General features: G+C 35.4%; 2 protein-coding genes across 2 annotated transcripts; both read right to left on the reverse strand.

The window, feature by feature from the left end:
• Window positions 1–3,179: 3,179 nt before the first annotated feature.
• LOC150057562 (olfactory receptor 14A2-like) lies at window positions 3,180–4,151 on the reverse strand. Its single transcript, XM_090340313.1, has one exon. The coding sequence runs from the start codon at window positions 4,149–4,151 to the stop codon at window positions 3,180–3,182; it is 972 nt and encodes a 323-aa protein (XP_090196439.1).
• Window positions 4,152–13,963: 9,812 nt separating this feature from the next.
• LOC150057563 (olfactory receptor 14C36-like) lies at window positions 13,964–14,902 on the reverse strand. The gene has a single exon (XM_090339746.1). It carries the CDS (start codon window positions 14,900–14,902, stop codon window positions 13,964–13,966), a length of 939 nt encoding a protein of 312 aa, XP_090195872.1.
• Between the last annotated feature and the right edge of the window lie 1,179 nt (window positions 14,903–16,081).

Genomic DNA, 16,081 nt, shown 5'->3' on the forward strand with positions numbered 1-16,081 from the left:
CAGTTAAATACAGTCCCACTTATTCAGACTTTCTCTGATTTGTTGTGCTTCTGGGTCCTTAGTAAGAAAGTTTCGACCTGTGCCATGGAGGCCTCGTGTATCTCCTATGCCTTCTTGTAAAGTTTTCAGTGTGTCAGCTTTTATCTCTAGGTCTTTGATCCATTTGGAGTTAATTCTAGTGCAGGTTGATAAAGAAGGCTGATCCTTAAATTTTTATTATTTATTTTTACTAGTGAATTTTGCCACTCAATTCTTGATTTATATCTGTGACTGTCAGTTTTCATAAATCTACTGGCTATTTTTATGTCTTCTTTAGAAAATTGTATATGTTAATCTATTATCTAACTTCAAATCAAATCATGTTTGGTCCTCTTTTGCTTTTTTCATATGTTTTGGGGACTAAGTTCTCATCATATACTTATATATGCAAATGAGTATTGCATTTTTTACTATTCTATAGATGTATCTGCACTCTGTTGTTGAGTGTTTCTTTTTCTTTGGGAGGAGTAATGGTGAAAGTAGTCTCTTGGCCAACAGACCCCTTTTATTTTAACTGTTCAGTTCTCAGACTAATATTAGAAAATTAATCCAATTGCAAGTCTTTCACTAGGTTTGAAATCTTGGACCTCAAATTTTCTTTTCTTTTTCCAAAGGAAAAGTCGCCCTCTTCTCGTTGCACTGCTTGGAGTTGGAAACAAGAGATGATGCGGCTGCTAGTGTTTCTTCATTCTTCAGGGTTTCTCTCTTTCTTAAAATTACAGGTAGATGCCATTGTTTACCATCTCATTTTTGTGTCTTTTCTTTTCTTTTCCCCCAGTGGTATGTTTTGAACTCATCATCTGGGCACTGTCCTTGGGCTTTCCTCAAGTTGAGAGCTCTACCACTTGAACCACAGCACCACTTTCAAATCTAGTTTTACTACATTATGAACTGATAGTAATACAGGAAGCTGTTTAATTATATTGCTAGAGTTGTTTTATATCTGAATAACCTGTTTGGGGGGAAAGTTCCATAGGAGGCTCAGAATGTATACTCAACATCTGTTGGTTGAACTATTTTATAAATACCTGCAAAGTTCATCTGTTCTATGATGTCATTAATTTTGGTGTTTCTCTGCTGATTTTTATTTTCTACCTTCATGACCTATCAGTTGGTGAGAGTAGATCATTGAAATCTCCTACTATTATTGTGTTGTGGTCTATGCATGTTTTGAAATCTAATAGGGCTTCATAACATCAATTTGATAGTCTTCTTTTACATTCCATTATGCGGACTGTTTGTGGGGCAATATTAGTTCTTAAAAAGTCTGTGGTGATTGTTTGGAGACTCCTTATTACTGTTAAATTGTGTTCGTTCATATATTTAGATGACTTTTATTTCCTTCTATTCAAATTAAACAGGTCTTATATATCTAGAATCTAAGCATTTTTCTATATATTCTAGATATGAAAGTCTCCCTAAATTTCATTCAATATTTATTGATAAATTTTCTCATATTAATTTGGATCTTTCACCTTTTTGCCAGTCTTCTTCATCTTTTCCAAATACAAGCTTTTGGTCTCATTGATCATTTCTTTTTTTAATTTATTTGTTTGTTTTCATATGTTCATTATTGTAATTAATAGAAGGGTTACATGATATTTGCCAGATAGATGGTGCATTAATTCCCATACACTGATACCCATTCACAAGTCTTGGTCCTCATTTCCCTTCTCCCCACCCCCATAACTCTTCTTGTTTTCTTCCCCCCTTCCCTATCCAATTTCAAATAACCAAATACATTGATCATTTCTGTTGATCCTTTAATCTTTACCTAAAACTCTTGGGCTGCATTCATATTACTACTTTCTTTCTATGTAATTTTGGGGTTTGTATTGTTAGAATTAGAGTTTTCCTTAAAGTATAGTTTGATCAGTAGGAACTTTGGGCTCTCCTAGGAGAGATTTACAATAGAAATAAATCCTGAGACATAAGGCCAAATAGTATGACACTAAATGTAAGGACCTCCAGGAAAAGGAAACAAAAGCCATAAATGAGTGGTGGTTGTCCTTAATGTACTATATTATCTCTCATCTCTTTTGCTATCCCTTGGTTATCTCATATTGTTATAATATTTTACCTTGTTATCTGTTATATTTTATATGTGCTTAATTGGTTATTTGAAATTGGATAGGGAAGGGGGAAAATCAAGATGAGCAGGGGGAAGGGAGAGTGAAATGGGGACCATATCATGAGAATGGATATCAATGTTTGTGAAGTAATGCACTTTCTCTCTGGTGAATTAAATGTAACCCTTCTATTAATTACAATAAATGATGGAAAGCAAACAAAAACTTGTAGTTTGGAAATGCAAATTCATAAAAGCCAGCCTAAAGTAACATAAATATGAATAGGCAAAATATTAGATGTTTACATGTAATCATTTATACCACTAATAAATTATAAAAAATAATAATGGCAGGGATTTTTAGTTACAAGTCATAAATATTAAAACAAATCACATATTTTATTTCTTAGTAATGCCACTTTTAACTTTAGCACAAGAAATTTACAGGTAGCTAACAAGGGGAACATAATTTCTGGAATTTAGTATTGTCTTAACTCTGTAGCTTATAGCAATTATTTTCCTTTCAATATCAAAATATTAGACCATCCTCTTATAGACACATCTCTCTCGCTCTTATTTCTCTCTCTCTTTCTCAGCATGGTCTTAAACTCTTCTCAAATTTTAAGGGCCACTTTGATTGCATTGTGATCACTTGTAATCACAAAAGTAACCTTTTAAAATATTAAAGTAACGTATTCCCAGGTTTTAACGATCTTGACATGATTTCCCTCTGGTGAAGCCTGTCATGAAGCCTGTGAAGATCCTGAGAGTACAATTTTTTCAATCTAGCCCTATTCTCAATTTTTTTAAAGTTTTATTGTTATCATAGAGGTAATATATAGAATGATTACAGTTACATAAGTCAGAAAACATTTCCTCCTGGACAAAGTCATCCTTTCCTTCACTCGTTTTTTTTTTTCTTTCACCAGTTTTTGTCTCCCATCCCCCTTTCCCCAGTCATATAGTTCATTTTCAAATAGTTGCTTTAAGTAACACATTGAACTATTTATATCATAACACAAAGGACCTATGAGTATATAAACAAGTGCCTAGAAATAATAAAATAAACATTTTAGTCAGCCTTTCTGTACATTAATCTATTGTTTTCCCCATAACACTTATAAAGATTCATCTTCTGCAGAACTTTCCACACTGATGCTTTGATTTCCTTATTTTTCAGGCTATATATTATTGGGTTCAAAGATGGAGACATCACAGAGTATAAAACAGACACTACAAAGTCTACAATATGTGGAGAATCAGGGACTGGCTTCAAATAGGCAGTGGCACCTGTCACCAAAAATGTAATCACAACTATGAGATGGGGCACGCAGGTAAAGGCTTTGGACCGGCCTTGTAATGATGGCATTCTTATCACTGTCCTGAAGACATAAACATATGAAATACCAATGCAGAGCCAACAGAGAAATCCCCATATAAGCCCGATGGTCACACTAACATCGATAGTGACATGAGTCTTAGAACAAGAGATCTTTAGTAGAGAGGGGATATCACAGAAAAACTGTGGAACTTTTCTGGAGCCACAGAAAGATAAAGATAAAGTTCCAGATGAGTATAGAACCCCAAAGATACTCCCAAACATCCAAGATACAGCTACCATCTGAACACAGACTCCCCTGTTCATAATGACATCATAGCGTAGGGGGTGACAGATGGCCACATAGCGGTCATAGGACATGGCTGTCAAGATGCAAAACTCAGAACTAACAAAATGAATCACTAAAAAAAACTGACACACACATCCTGGGAAAGAGATGATGCTCCTGTGTGTGAAAGAGTTCAGAATGAGGTTTGGGACAGTGGCTGAAATGAGACCTGCATCAAACAAGGACAAGTTCTTCAGGAAGAAGTACATGGGGGTGTGAAGACACCTGTCCACAGTGACAAGGACGAAGATGAGAAGATTCCCCATGAGAGCCTCCAGGTAGATCAGCAGGAAGAGAAAGCCGTGGAAGACCTGGAGCTGCTGGCTGTCAGAGAACTGGGTGAGGAAGAAGTCCATGTCCACAGTGAAGTTGTCCATGGCGTCCACTGCATTTATCTCACATGAGACCAAGCAAGTGCAGACAACTTCTTCCTGTCTATCAGAACATCTTCACTCCTGTAGGAAATCAACTATGCTGTACTTATAAAACACAATTGCTTTTACTTTCGTAAATTCATGTTTAGGTTCTGTGACACTGAAGTGTCATTGTCAATATGTGATACAGCAATATATGGTGGAAAAATCAATTAGACACAGTTCAAGTGGAAAAAAATACAGTTTTTCCTTGATTTATACTTATTTTGTCTGCATATCAACTTTACACTGAATTATTAACTAATTCTTTTTAAAAATAAAATAATGGCTGTAGCATACTGAATTTATAGAGCAAGTTCAATCTTTTTTTTTACGAAGAATAAAAGTATTGTCTTTCATACTTAGTTATTGGTGGTGAGACCTACAGTCCAGCCACTATCATTGTTAATAGGGAGGTCCCTTAAAGGAATGGGGGACTCCTGTATGATCTATCCATACCCATTCTGGATGTCTACACAAACTCATCAGAGTCAGTATACTATAGATATTCTTTTTATATTATTGTAGAGTTTATATTGTGCATTGTATATATATTATTTTATTGTTAGGGGGATGTATAGAGTAGTTACAGTTACATACTTCAGGTAGTGGGTACATTACTTCTTCCACACTGATACTCCTCCTTACCATGTTTTTCTCCCACTTTCCCTCCCTCCACCCGTCTAGATATTTTTATATATCCATGTTTATTACACAAGCATCAAAATGAAAAGATTATATAATCGATCTAGATCTCCAAATAGGAATATGATCAATAGATAAGGGAAATGTGAGATATACACATATATATTCACAGATACAATAGTTTTACATATATATGAATATACATGAACACATATATCCATATATTTATGTGCATATATGAATATTCATATATATTCATATGAATTAATCTTCATATGAATATTATATAATTTTCAGGAGACTATTTTGAACTTGAAATCAACACGTTAAATGAAATAAGACAAGTATTACTTATTTTGTCTCCTCTATGGAACCTGGGGTAACAATCACTTGTTATATGGCTTTTGTTTCTATATCCTCGTGGTCCTTAAATTTAACACCATACTATATGGCCTCATGTATCTAGATTTTCTCTCATCTGTTTTGTTGTCTTGGTTTTCCAATATTTTTACAGTATTTCACCTTGTTATCTGATATATTTGATGTATGTGTATTCGGTTATTTGAAGTCAGATAGGGAAGGGGGAAAACAAGATGAGGGGTGGGAGTGGGGAGAGGGAAATGGGGACCAAGACATGAGAAAGGGTAGCAATGTATGTGAACTAATGCACCCTCTATCTGTTGAATATAATGTAACCCTTCTATTAATTACAATAAAAATACATGAAAAAAAAAGAAAACTGAAGAGAAACTGGTAGTCAATCACAAAATAGAGAATGAATCTCTTGTGTAACCAGAAAACATACATAGCTTTTGTTGGAGAAACAGTATTGAACTTGCCATTTAGATGACCAAAATTCCATTTGTCCCACCATGCTTATATCTGTGTTCATATATAATATACAAATAACTTTTTATGTGTTTAAATTTTCCATTGACTGTGTCCATTATTTTGTGACTCACGAAAATTATGACTGCATTGTAATTAAAATTAATATTTTTAAATAAAACCTGGGGTGGGGCCTGAGTTTGGCCTACTGGTAGAGTGCTTGCCTAGCATGCACGAAGACCTGGGTTCGATTCCTCGGTACCACATACATAGAAAAAAGCCAGAAGTGGTGCTGAGGATCAAGTGGTAGAACTCTAGCCTTGAGAAAGTCCAAGGACAGCGCTCAGGCCCTGAGCCCAAGCCCAAGACTGACAAAAAAAAAAACCCTGGGGTAAGGTTTGGGGAGGAAAAAAATAAAAGAAACAAAAGATTAGTAGGAATACAGAAAGGAAAAGGGGAAAACAGGAGGAGAGTGGGAGGAAAAGAGTAATAGAAATGTGGAATATGATCAAAGTACATTAGAAGCAAATATGGAAATGTCATAATCTAACCCACTACTTTTTGAAATTAATAATGAAACTGTTTTAAAAGTGTTGATATTTGTTGAACTTTCTGTATGTTTTTTTTGGGTGCTTGATTCTTTTCTTCATGTGATTATTAAAAAGACTTTTGCCTACATGTAAATTTTGCATACATTTCTAAACCACATGGAATAAATATAATTACATGTATGCAAAAGACTTATGGTTTTGGTAAAGCCATTATAACCTCTCTCTTGAAACCGATGAAGCCAAAATAATATCATTAAAATATTGTCTTTTAAATTATACATATGTATAACAAATCTTGTGGTTAAAAAACAGATACAAAGCAATTTTTAAGGGATCGAGACTTTGGTAGAATGCTTGAAAACCCTGGTTCCATTCCTTGGTACCACATACATGAAAAAGAGCAAGAAGTGGTGCTGAGGCTCAAGTGGTAGAGCTCTAGCCTTGCGAAAGTTCAAGGAAAGTGACAACCCTGAGCTCAAATCCAGGACTGGCAAAAAAAAGTTTTTAAAAAGCTCATATATAAAAATGCTTAAAATGAGATTTATGGTTATGTGAATATTGGTGTAATAACATTGATGGATGATGAGCAGTATATAAATATGCACCCAATATGAACCATACTAACTATTCCCTACCAGAAGTTTGTTTATAAATGTCTTAAGGTACATTCTCGATTCTCTTCTCTCTCTTTCTCTGTCTCTTTGTGTCTCTGTTTCTCTATTCCTCTGGCCCCTCTCCCTCCTTCATACTCACAACATGGCTATCACCTGTTATTAGAATTAATATGAAGAAAACAATGTTACCAATAGTGAACAAAATTCCAAATTATGTATACAAAGTAGAACTATAGAACTAATGAGCTGCTTCCCTAACAAAACATTCATCCTTGGACAGAGATGAATAATATAGTGAGAAAAATGGCATATAGGAATTCTTTCAGGTAGATAAAAAAGGATAATCTTAGTTGAAAAAGTTTTTTAAATAATAAATTTGTCTTAAAATGTTCTTTGCTACTTACCTCATCTGATATCTCTTGAAGTTGCCAAGGCTTTCTTAGATGTGGGAGAGAGGAATTCACAGTGGCCTGGGTGAAATAGCAGAATTTTCAGAAGACTTGAAGGAGTGGGGGCACATATATTAAGGTGAGAAAAGTACTTTAACTGTAAATAAAATCTAGTAAGGAAATTGCTAGCATATCTAATAATTGAAAGAGTAATCAACTGGACATCGTGAATAGATAATTTTCTGAAGGATAACATAGTGTATCTGTGTGCTTATGAATGACACTTGAAATTGTAGTTATTCAAAGGATTGAGAACTGAAGATCACGATTCAAATGCAGCCCTGACAGGAAACTCCATGAGACACTTATCTACAATAAACCATCAAAACTAAAAGTAGATCTGTAGCTCAAGTGTTATAGCTTTAGCCTTGAGCAAAACAAATGAAAAGAAAAAAATGCAAAAGAAAAGAAAAGAAAAGAAAGAACACCACAAGTGCAGTACATAGGCAATGAGTTCCAGCTGAAGGATCAGCATGCACACACACACACACACACACACACAGAGTTAAATTTGAAAGTCCATTCCCTTAGAGGAGCATCCCTGGTCCAAACAGTTAAAAAGTCATGCATTATATTAAAAACGTATTAGTATGTATTATGTGTATTACGTGAATTCAGTGTTATTTTCAAACTTAACACATGACCCATCAACTCAACTCCTCTATCTGTCTCCTTTATACCCCCTGCCTCTGTGTGTGTGTGTGTGTGTGTGTGTGTGTGTGTGTGTGTGTGTGTGTGTGTGTGTGTGTGTCCCCTGGGGTTTGAACTCACAATCTAAGCTCAGACCCTGAGATTTTTGTTCAGGGCATGTGTAGCAGCACCATTCCTGGCTGTTCCTGAGTAGTTTATTAGAGGTAGTCGAATAAATAAGTCTTATGCACTTGACTGCTAGGGATGGTTTCAAATGGCAATCCTCAGATCTCAGCCTCCTGAGTAGGATTACAGGAGTGAGCCACCAGCACCTGGCTTCTCTACATTAAAAAAGAAAAACTTTCAACAGGTTTATCAATGTACTGAAATGATTTTGATCATATTCACTTTCTTTCACCCTTTCCTTTGGCTCTCCTCACTTCACAGATATCTGAATCCTAATTGAACCTCTTACTCTGTACTTATTCAATTCCCTTTTAATTTACCAAGCTCAGTGTCTATAAAAGACACTTTCATATGTAATTTCTATATTGTATTTCATTTCCTTTAAAACCTCATAACAACCATATCACAAATACTGGAATTATCCCTATATTATGCATGGTTAATGTGGTTCAGTCATCTTAAAAGTAACCTTCCGGCACACAAGTAAACAGTGAGTAAAGACAGGTCTCAGCTATCTATAATTTCTTTTTGTATAAAGTTATTCTCTGTGAAAGCAAACTGATTAATATTAAATCTAATTTTAGTAATGAAGATGTGCAATTGGCTTTTATTTTCCTTCTTTGAAATGTAAATTTAGTTCCATGTCATATTAAAACACAGCGTGCACCATCACTCCTATAGGGCACTGGATCTCATATCATAATTACTAGTATTAGTTTGACAAATTCTAGGAAAAGAGAAAGGGGTCTGTGTAGCTTCTTACAAAAAGAAATGACAGGGCTTGGAATGTGGCTTAGTGGAAAAGTGTTTGCCTAGCATGCATGAAGCCCTGGGTTCAATTCCTGAGTACCATATACATAGAAAAAGCCAGCAGTGGCATTGTGGCTCAAGTGGTAGAGTGATAGCACCTGGGAACTGAGTTCAAGCACCAGGACTGTCAAAAAAAAAAAAAAAAGAAAGTGAGGCAGGAAGGAAAGAAGGAAAGAAGTAAGGAAAACAACTATTTTCTAAGTAGCAATGCTAGAAATCCCGAAAACATCATTCAACCTTTCATAAATGCATAAATTGTTCAGATGATATCCAATATATACTGATATAATGTATAAGAAAAGTTTATATATTATTTATTTTTTTTACCAGTACTAGGGCTTGAACTCAGGGCCTGAGCACTGTCCTTGGGCTTTCCTCAAGTCCAGCTCTCTACCACTTGAGCCACAGCACCACTTCCGGCTTTTTTTTTCAGTGTTTGCGGTAAAGAGGAATCAAACCCAGAGCATCATGCATGCTAGGCAAGCACTTTCCCACTAGGCCAAACACCCGGCCCATAGAAAGGTGTTTTTTAAGTTTCTTAAAATGAACACTGGAAAGAAATTCAGATTTTACCTGGATTAACTTCATGCTGCAATGCTCTTACATGTAAAAAGGAATTCTTTGCATGTTCATAAGATCATAATTTCCTACAATCTTATGAACTATCAGTATTCAAACACATCCAACAGATTCTAAATACTAAGATGTCCTTTTTTGTAGAGATCTTTTATTACCCAGTAGGTGGGAGAGAAAGTCAGGGAGTTTTAGGTCAACTGAAGTCATTTCACTCATTCTAATGAGCTTGCAGTAACTTTCATTTCACTCTGCAACACCCTCTGAGAAACAATGGACTGAGTACAGAGTTCTCCTGGGTACCATGATGCAGCTATTCATGGAACCTCCAGGGTTCCACTAGAATAAGGTGCCTGTGCCCTGGGGCCTGACCATCTCACCTCCTGCCTTGTAAGCTTTTCCCATAGGGTCACTGACTCCAGACCAAAACAACACCATGCAATGCCTGTATATTTTGATTTCTACTGTATGTTTTAACTTTGTGACAATACAAGTTCATGTATATATTTGATGTATCAGGAAATTTTGACAGAGCCCAGTGCCAATGGCTCACCCCTATAATCCTAGCTATTCAGGAGGCTGACAAATGGGCATGAAAGTCCATGAGACTCTTATTTCCAATTATCCACTAGAAAGTGGAAGTCGAATGCTATGTCTCAAGTGGTAGAGAGCATAGGGACAGTGACCAGGCTTGGAATACAAGCACCACGACCAATATCAACAAAAAAAGGAAAGAAAGAAAAAGGAGAGAGAAAAAAAGAAAGAAAGAAAGAAAAAGAGAAAGAAAGGAAAGGAAGAAAAAAAGAGCAGAAAGGAAAGAATAAAGAGAGAAGGATACAAAAAATTATGACCAAGATTGTATTGTCAAAAAATAAGTCCCTACTAAAGTTGTAGAGAATAAGAGCACAGAGACAATGGCTAGGTTCAGAATTCAAGTTCCATGACCAACAAAGAAGAGAAGAAGAAGAAGATCCAACTTTACATCCAACTTTTCAAATACATTTATTTCCATCTTGTTAATATATAATTATATAACATACATAATATGATGTACATTAATTTATAACACCCAAAATGCAATTGTTAATACATTATCCAAAGAAAGAAGTAGGAAATGGATAAATACGGAATTAAAATTTCTCCACTTCAGTTAAGCTAGTGCAGATATGAAGAATATCATGATAGGTAATTCATTTCCATATATTTTTATTGTAATTAATGGATTGTTTACATTACATTCACCAGATACGTTCACATACATTGATACCCTTTTTCATTTCTTGGTCCCCATTTCCTTACCCCCACCCCCACCCTTCATCTTTTTCCCCCCTTCCCTATCATATTTCCAATAACCAAATAAGCATATATACAATATATTAGATAACAAGGTGAAATATTGTAACAATATTAGATAACCAAGGGACAATGAAAGTGATGAGAGATAAAACAATACATTAAGGACAACAATCACTCATTTTATTTGTTTCTATATCCTGGAGGTCCTTTCATTTAGCGTCTTACTATATGGCCTTATGTATCTAGGTGTTGCTCTATTGTAAATCTCTGCTAGGAGAGCCCAGGATTTCTACTAATTATAACAAAGGAAGGAAACCATTGAGCCTATGTTCCTTTGAATCTGGCTTACTTCACTTCATATGATTTTTTCTAAGTCTTTCCATTTCCTAACAAATGGGGCAAAGTTGTTCTTTCTGACAACAGCACAGAATTCCATTGTGTATAAATACCACATCTGGTTGATCCACTCATCAACTGAGGGGCATCTGGGTTGGTTCTTTGCTACGGTAAATAGTGCTGCAATGCACATCGTTGTGCTAGTGGATTTAGTATGTCTTTATTTGTGGATGAGTGGGTAAATGCCAAGTAGTAGAGTTGCTGGGTCATAGGAGAGCTCTATGTTTAGTCTCTTGAGGAACTGCCATACTGCTTTCCATAATGGTTGAACGAATTTGCACTCCCTCCAACAATGTAGCCGTGATCCCTCCTGGCCACATCCCCTCCAGCATTTGTTGTTATTAGATTTCTTGATCATGTCCATTCTAACTGGATTGATGTGGAATCTTAGAGTTGTTTTGATTTGCATTTCTTTTGTGGCCAGATATGTCAAGCATTTCTTCATGTGTCTGTAGGCTATTGTTATTTCTTCTTCAGAGAAGACTCTCTTTAAGTCTTTGGCCTATCTTTTAATGGGATGGTTGTTTCTTTGGAGATTAGTTTTGGAGTGATTCAACTTTTTGAGCTGTTGATGTATTTTAGATATGAGGCCTTTGTCGGTAGTTTGGTTGGTGAATATCTTCTTCCACTCTGCAGGCTTTTTAAATAATTTTCTAGCTATGTCCATTGCCATACAGAATCTCTGCAGTTTAATACAGTCCAAGTTATTCAGACTTTCTGATTTGTTGTGCTTCTGGGTCCTTATTAAGAAAGTTTCGATTTGTGCCATGGAGACCTAGTGTATCTTCTATTCCTCCATGTAAAGTTTTCAGTGTATCTGCTTTTATCTTGAGGTCTTTGATCCATTTGGAGTTAATCCTGGTGTAGGGTGACAGCTCTTTCTTCATTCTTCAGGGTTTCTCTTTTTCTTAACATTACAGGCAGATACCATTGCTTGCCATCTAATTTGTTTCTTTTCTTTTCTTTTTTTTCTTTTCCCCAGTGCTATGTTTTAAACTCAGTGTCTGGGCACTGTCCTTGGGCTTTCCTCAAGGCTAAAGCTCTACCACTTGAACCACAACATCATTTCTGGCTTTTTTGTGTGTGTGGTCCATGGAATTGAACACTGGGTTTTGAGCATGTTAGGCAAATACTCTACCATTAGGCTATGCTCCTGGCCCGTATCTGATTTCTTTAGCTCCTCTGTTCACAGGGCGTAGGGAATAAAAAGCTCTTTGGTTTAGTGTCTCTGATGTGAGAGGTCTCTGGAGAATCTTGTTCTGTATCTTGAACAATTTTTGAAAATTAAAGCTTTTCTTAATTTCCCCCTTTAGCTTTCTATTACGTCTTTTCAAACACAAATGATTTTTGTCCAATGGGACTTCATATATGAATAAACTTTCATTTACATAAATTACTCTTCACATGTGAGTAGGATTTAGCCTATTTCTCAATTGTTAACTTTGTCAGGAAGTCTCTCTCTCTCTCTCTCTCTCTCTCTCTCTCTCTCTCTCTGTGTGTCTCTCTCCTTCTCCCTCTCTCTCCACCTGTTTCTTTTTTTTTTTTGTGCCATTCTTGGAGTCATGAGGTTTGACCTCACGGGCTACATGCTATTTCTTAGCTTTTTTGTTTTGTTTTGTTTTTCTCAAGGCTACTGCTCTACTTCAGCCACAACTCCATGTCTCTTTTTTTTGGTTTTGGTTTTGGTAATTTATTGGAGATAAGCATCTCATAGGCTTTCCTGCCCACTCTGGCTTTGAACTGCAGTCCTCCAATCTCAGTTTCCTGAATAGAAAAGATTACAGGTTTGAGTCACTGGTTCCTGGCATACTATCTCATTTTTTAAATATTTAATGCAAGTATGAAATTTATTGATTGATATTTTCTTTTGCTAGGCTCCCTCTGAACATGGAATTAGTTCATCTGTAACCTTTTTATATAAAAATTACTCAATAACATCATTGCCAATATATGTCAGAATTGTTATGAGACAATATTTTAAGCCATGTAGGAATTCAAAGTTTGGCAAGGACTTCTTTATTCATCCATTGTGAGGGAGAAATATTACATAGCTGTTTAGATAACAAATACAGAGACATTTTATTCAGAAAATACATGTGAAATATACTGGAAATGAAAACAAAAATGAAAAAAATCTTATAGCCTAGTAGCAAGGCTTTATTCTTTAAAACATGCCAGTCAGCATTTTTTGGCTTAACTAATGACTCACCCAGGAAGTAGAAGAAAGCTCTTAGAGAACAGCAGATCCCTCTTCTCAATAAAAAGGGGAAAACATCAAAATTTTAAAAATTATTTTATGACCATGTATTTTATTTTTCCCTCCTTTCTAAATAAATCATGTTACTTTTACCTCCATATTTTAGACTACTACTTTTGAGTTGAGCTTTTAAATTCCCAAGTACATAAATAGATTTATCAAACTATTTTATAGGTATTTTACATTTACATGGATAATGGCATATATTTTTTCAATCACTCTATAATGAACGTCCTGAAGTTTTCTTTGAAAAGCATCAACACTCCTAATACTCGATAAATCAAAGGATTTTATATTTAAATAATTGTGGTAAATATATTTGGGTATATTGAAGAAGTTATATAAATGCTATAGTGTTTATTCAATTTCCAGATAATAAAACAATAGCAAAATATAAAATAATTGCAAGATTAATTATTTAGGTCTCCAGATATTTTGAAGTGAACAGTATAAAATTTGAATTGCTTAGATAAAGATTGTATTCTTTTCTCAGTTTCAAGTTTTGTGTAGCTATATCTTGAGATGAATCCAAAATAGATTGCTATAGTTTTCCTGAATGAAATTTTCTTAATATTACTTTCCTCACAGCTTCTTTCATCTCTTTGTTTCTAAGACCATAGACGATTGGGTTCAAGAATGGAGGAACAATGGTGTACAATACAGAAAAAATCATGTCCTGGATCATTTCAGAATTTGCTGGGGGCTTTAGGTACATATAGCATGCAAAGATAAGAAACACTGACACCACAGCAATGTGAGGCACGCAGGTAGAAAAAGCCTTCCCTCGCTCTTCTTTGAGTGGGAATTTGAGTATAGTTGAAAATATTTGAACATATGACATAGCAATGAAGACAGAGCAGCTACCACCAAACCCAATGACAGACAAAATATTCAAGAGGTTGTTACTAAAAATGTCTGAGCAAGAAATCCTCAGCAGAGAGGGAATATCACAGAAAAACTGATGTATCACAATTGACTGACAAAAAGACAGTCGGAATGTGCTGCCAGTGTGCAGAGCTGCATAGAGGAAACCACCGAGCAGACAAAGCAGTGTTATTCCTTTGCAAAATTGGAGATTGATAATGACAGGGTATTGGAGAGGCTGGCAGATGGCCACATAGCGGTCCCAAGCCATCACAGTTAGGAACAACAGCTCCATACTTACACAGCAAAGAAACAGATAGATCTGAGTTGCACAGCCCACCACAGAAATCGCCCTATTGTCAGTGAGAGAGTTGACACAGGCACTAGGGACAGTGACAGAAATGTAGCCCATGTCCACAATGGATAGGTTCCTGAGGAAGAAGTACATGGGTGTGTGCAGGTTCTGGTCAAGAGTGGTGACAGTGATGATGATGAGATTCCCTAGCAGGGTGGCCAGGTACATGAGCAAAAGCAGTGTGGAGAGCAGGAGCCTGAGCTCCCACGCCTCCGCAAAGCCCTCCAGGAGAAACTCAGTCACCGTGCTGACATTGACCATGCTCTGCAAAATGCTAGTTTATCTGAAAAAATAAAATCAGAGAAAATTTGGAACTATAAAATAATTCATAAAAATATGACTTAATCCTTTATTTGACAACGAATGCTTTCACTTTAAACATTTGGTCTTCAAGATTCCAAAACATAGGGCTTTGTTCCTCTGAATTCCATGAATTCTAACCATATCTAAATAGTCAGCATATAAAGATCTAACAGTGGTAGGGTGCTACATGATTATTTTATGGTATGATGTTAAGCATGTTTATTTCCCACAAAAAAGCTCATGGATTTTATTAATGAGGATTAAAATGGCAGTCTTCAAGCTATTTGCAGGGTGAATTTTTTGAATAAGTGAATAATAAACTCAGCTAAGCTATATAAAATATATGTGTTTGTGTTTATATATTAGGTACAGAGTTTATGTGTATTATGTATTATAGTTGTACAAATATGCTTGCATATTTGTAAGCATATTTATCACATTTGTATATTTTTACTACATAATAATATTGAATTAAACTATCTAGACAGAGATAGTATATAGATGTTGTTCATTTATCGGTGGGAGACAGAGACAATTATATATTCTTTTTCCAAAGAAATACAAAAGTACAAAGCAATATGATTTCTCCAAAATATACACCAATTATTAAATGTCAAGTAATCCAAGACTACTGCTTTTAGCAATATCTTAGATTATTTACATATAGCACCTATGCTATGTTTTTACATGATATAAAAATTAAGGAAAATAATTCCATAATAACCTGTTACAAAAATAAAAGAAACACAAAAAGAAATATTTACCAAATGTTATTAATATTGTACTTCACTCACAGTTCTTACTATAGCTATGTTGGGATAGGCATAATGGTTTAGAACGTAGAGCTTTGCATATGTTAGATAAAGTGCTCTATCACTTGAGCTATGCTTCCTAATTTTTTAATCTAATTATTTTGGGGATGAGGCTTAGGCTTAAGCCAAGACTTGCATGGACTGTGATTTCTTATTAAGAGTTTCTGTATAGCTGATGTTACAGGCTTATACCATCATTCCCAGTTGTTTTCATTGAGTCTCATGATCTTTCGTGTTTGTGTTTACCTGTAAGAACAATTCTTCCAATCATATCCTCCCATGTAATGCTGGGATAATCAGCATGTACCAAGTCACCCAGCAAGTG

The sequence above is a fragment of the Megascapheus bottae genome, chromosome 10, assembly GCF_031878675.1.
Source record: "Megascapheus bottae isolate mThoBot1 chromosome 10, mThoBot2.hap1, whole genome shotgun sequence".
Lineage (NCBI taxonomy): Eukaryota > Metazoa > Chordata > Mammalia > Rodentia > Geomyidae > Megascapheus > Megascapheus bottae.

Bases quoted from the DNA above. Each gene is read 5' to 3' on its own strand.
- LOC150057563 (XM_090339746.1), bottom strand. From the start codon at position 14,902: ATGGTCAATGTCAGCACGGTGACTGAGTTTCTCCTGGAGGGCTTTGCG.
- LOC150057562 (XM_090340313.1), bottom strand. From the start codon at position 4,151: ATGGACAACTTCACTGTGGACATGGACTTCTTCCTCACCCAGTTCTCT.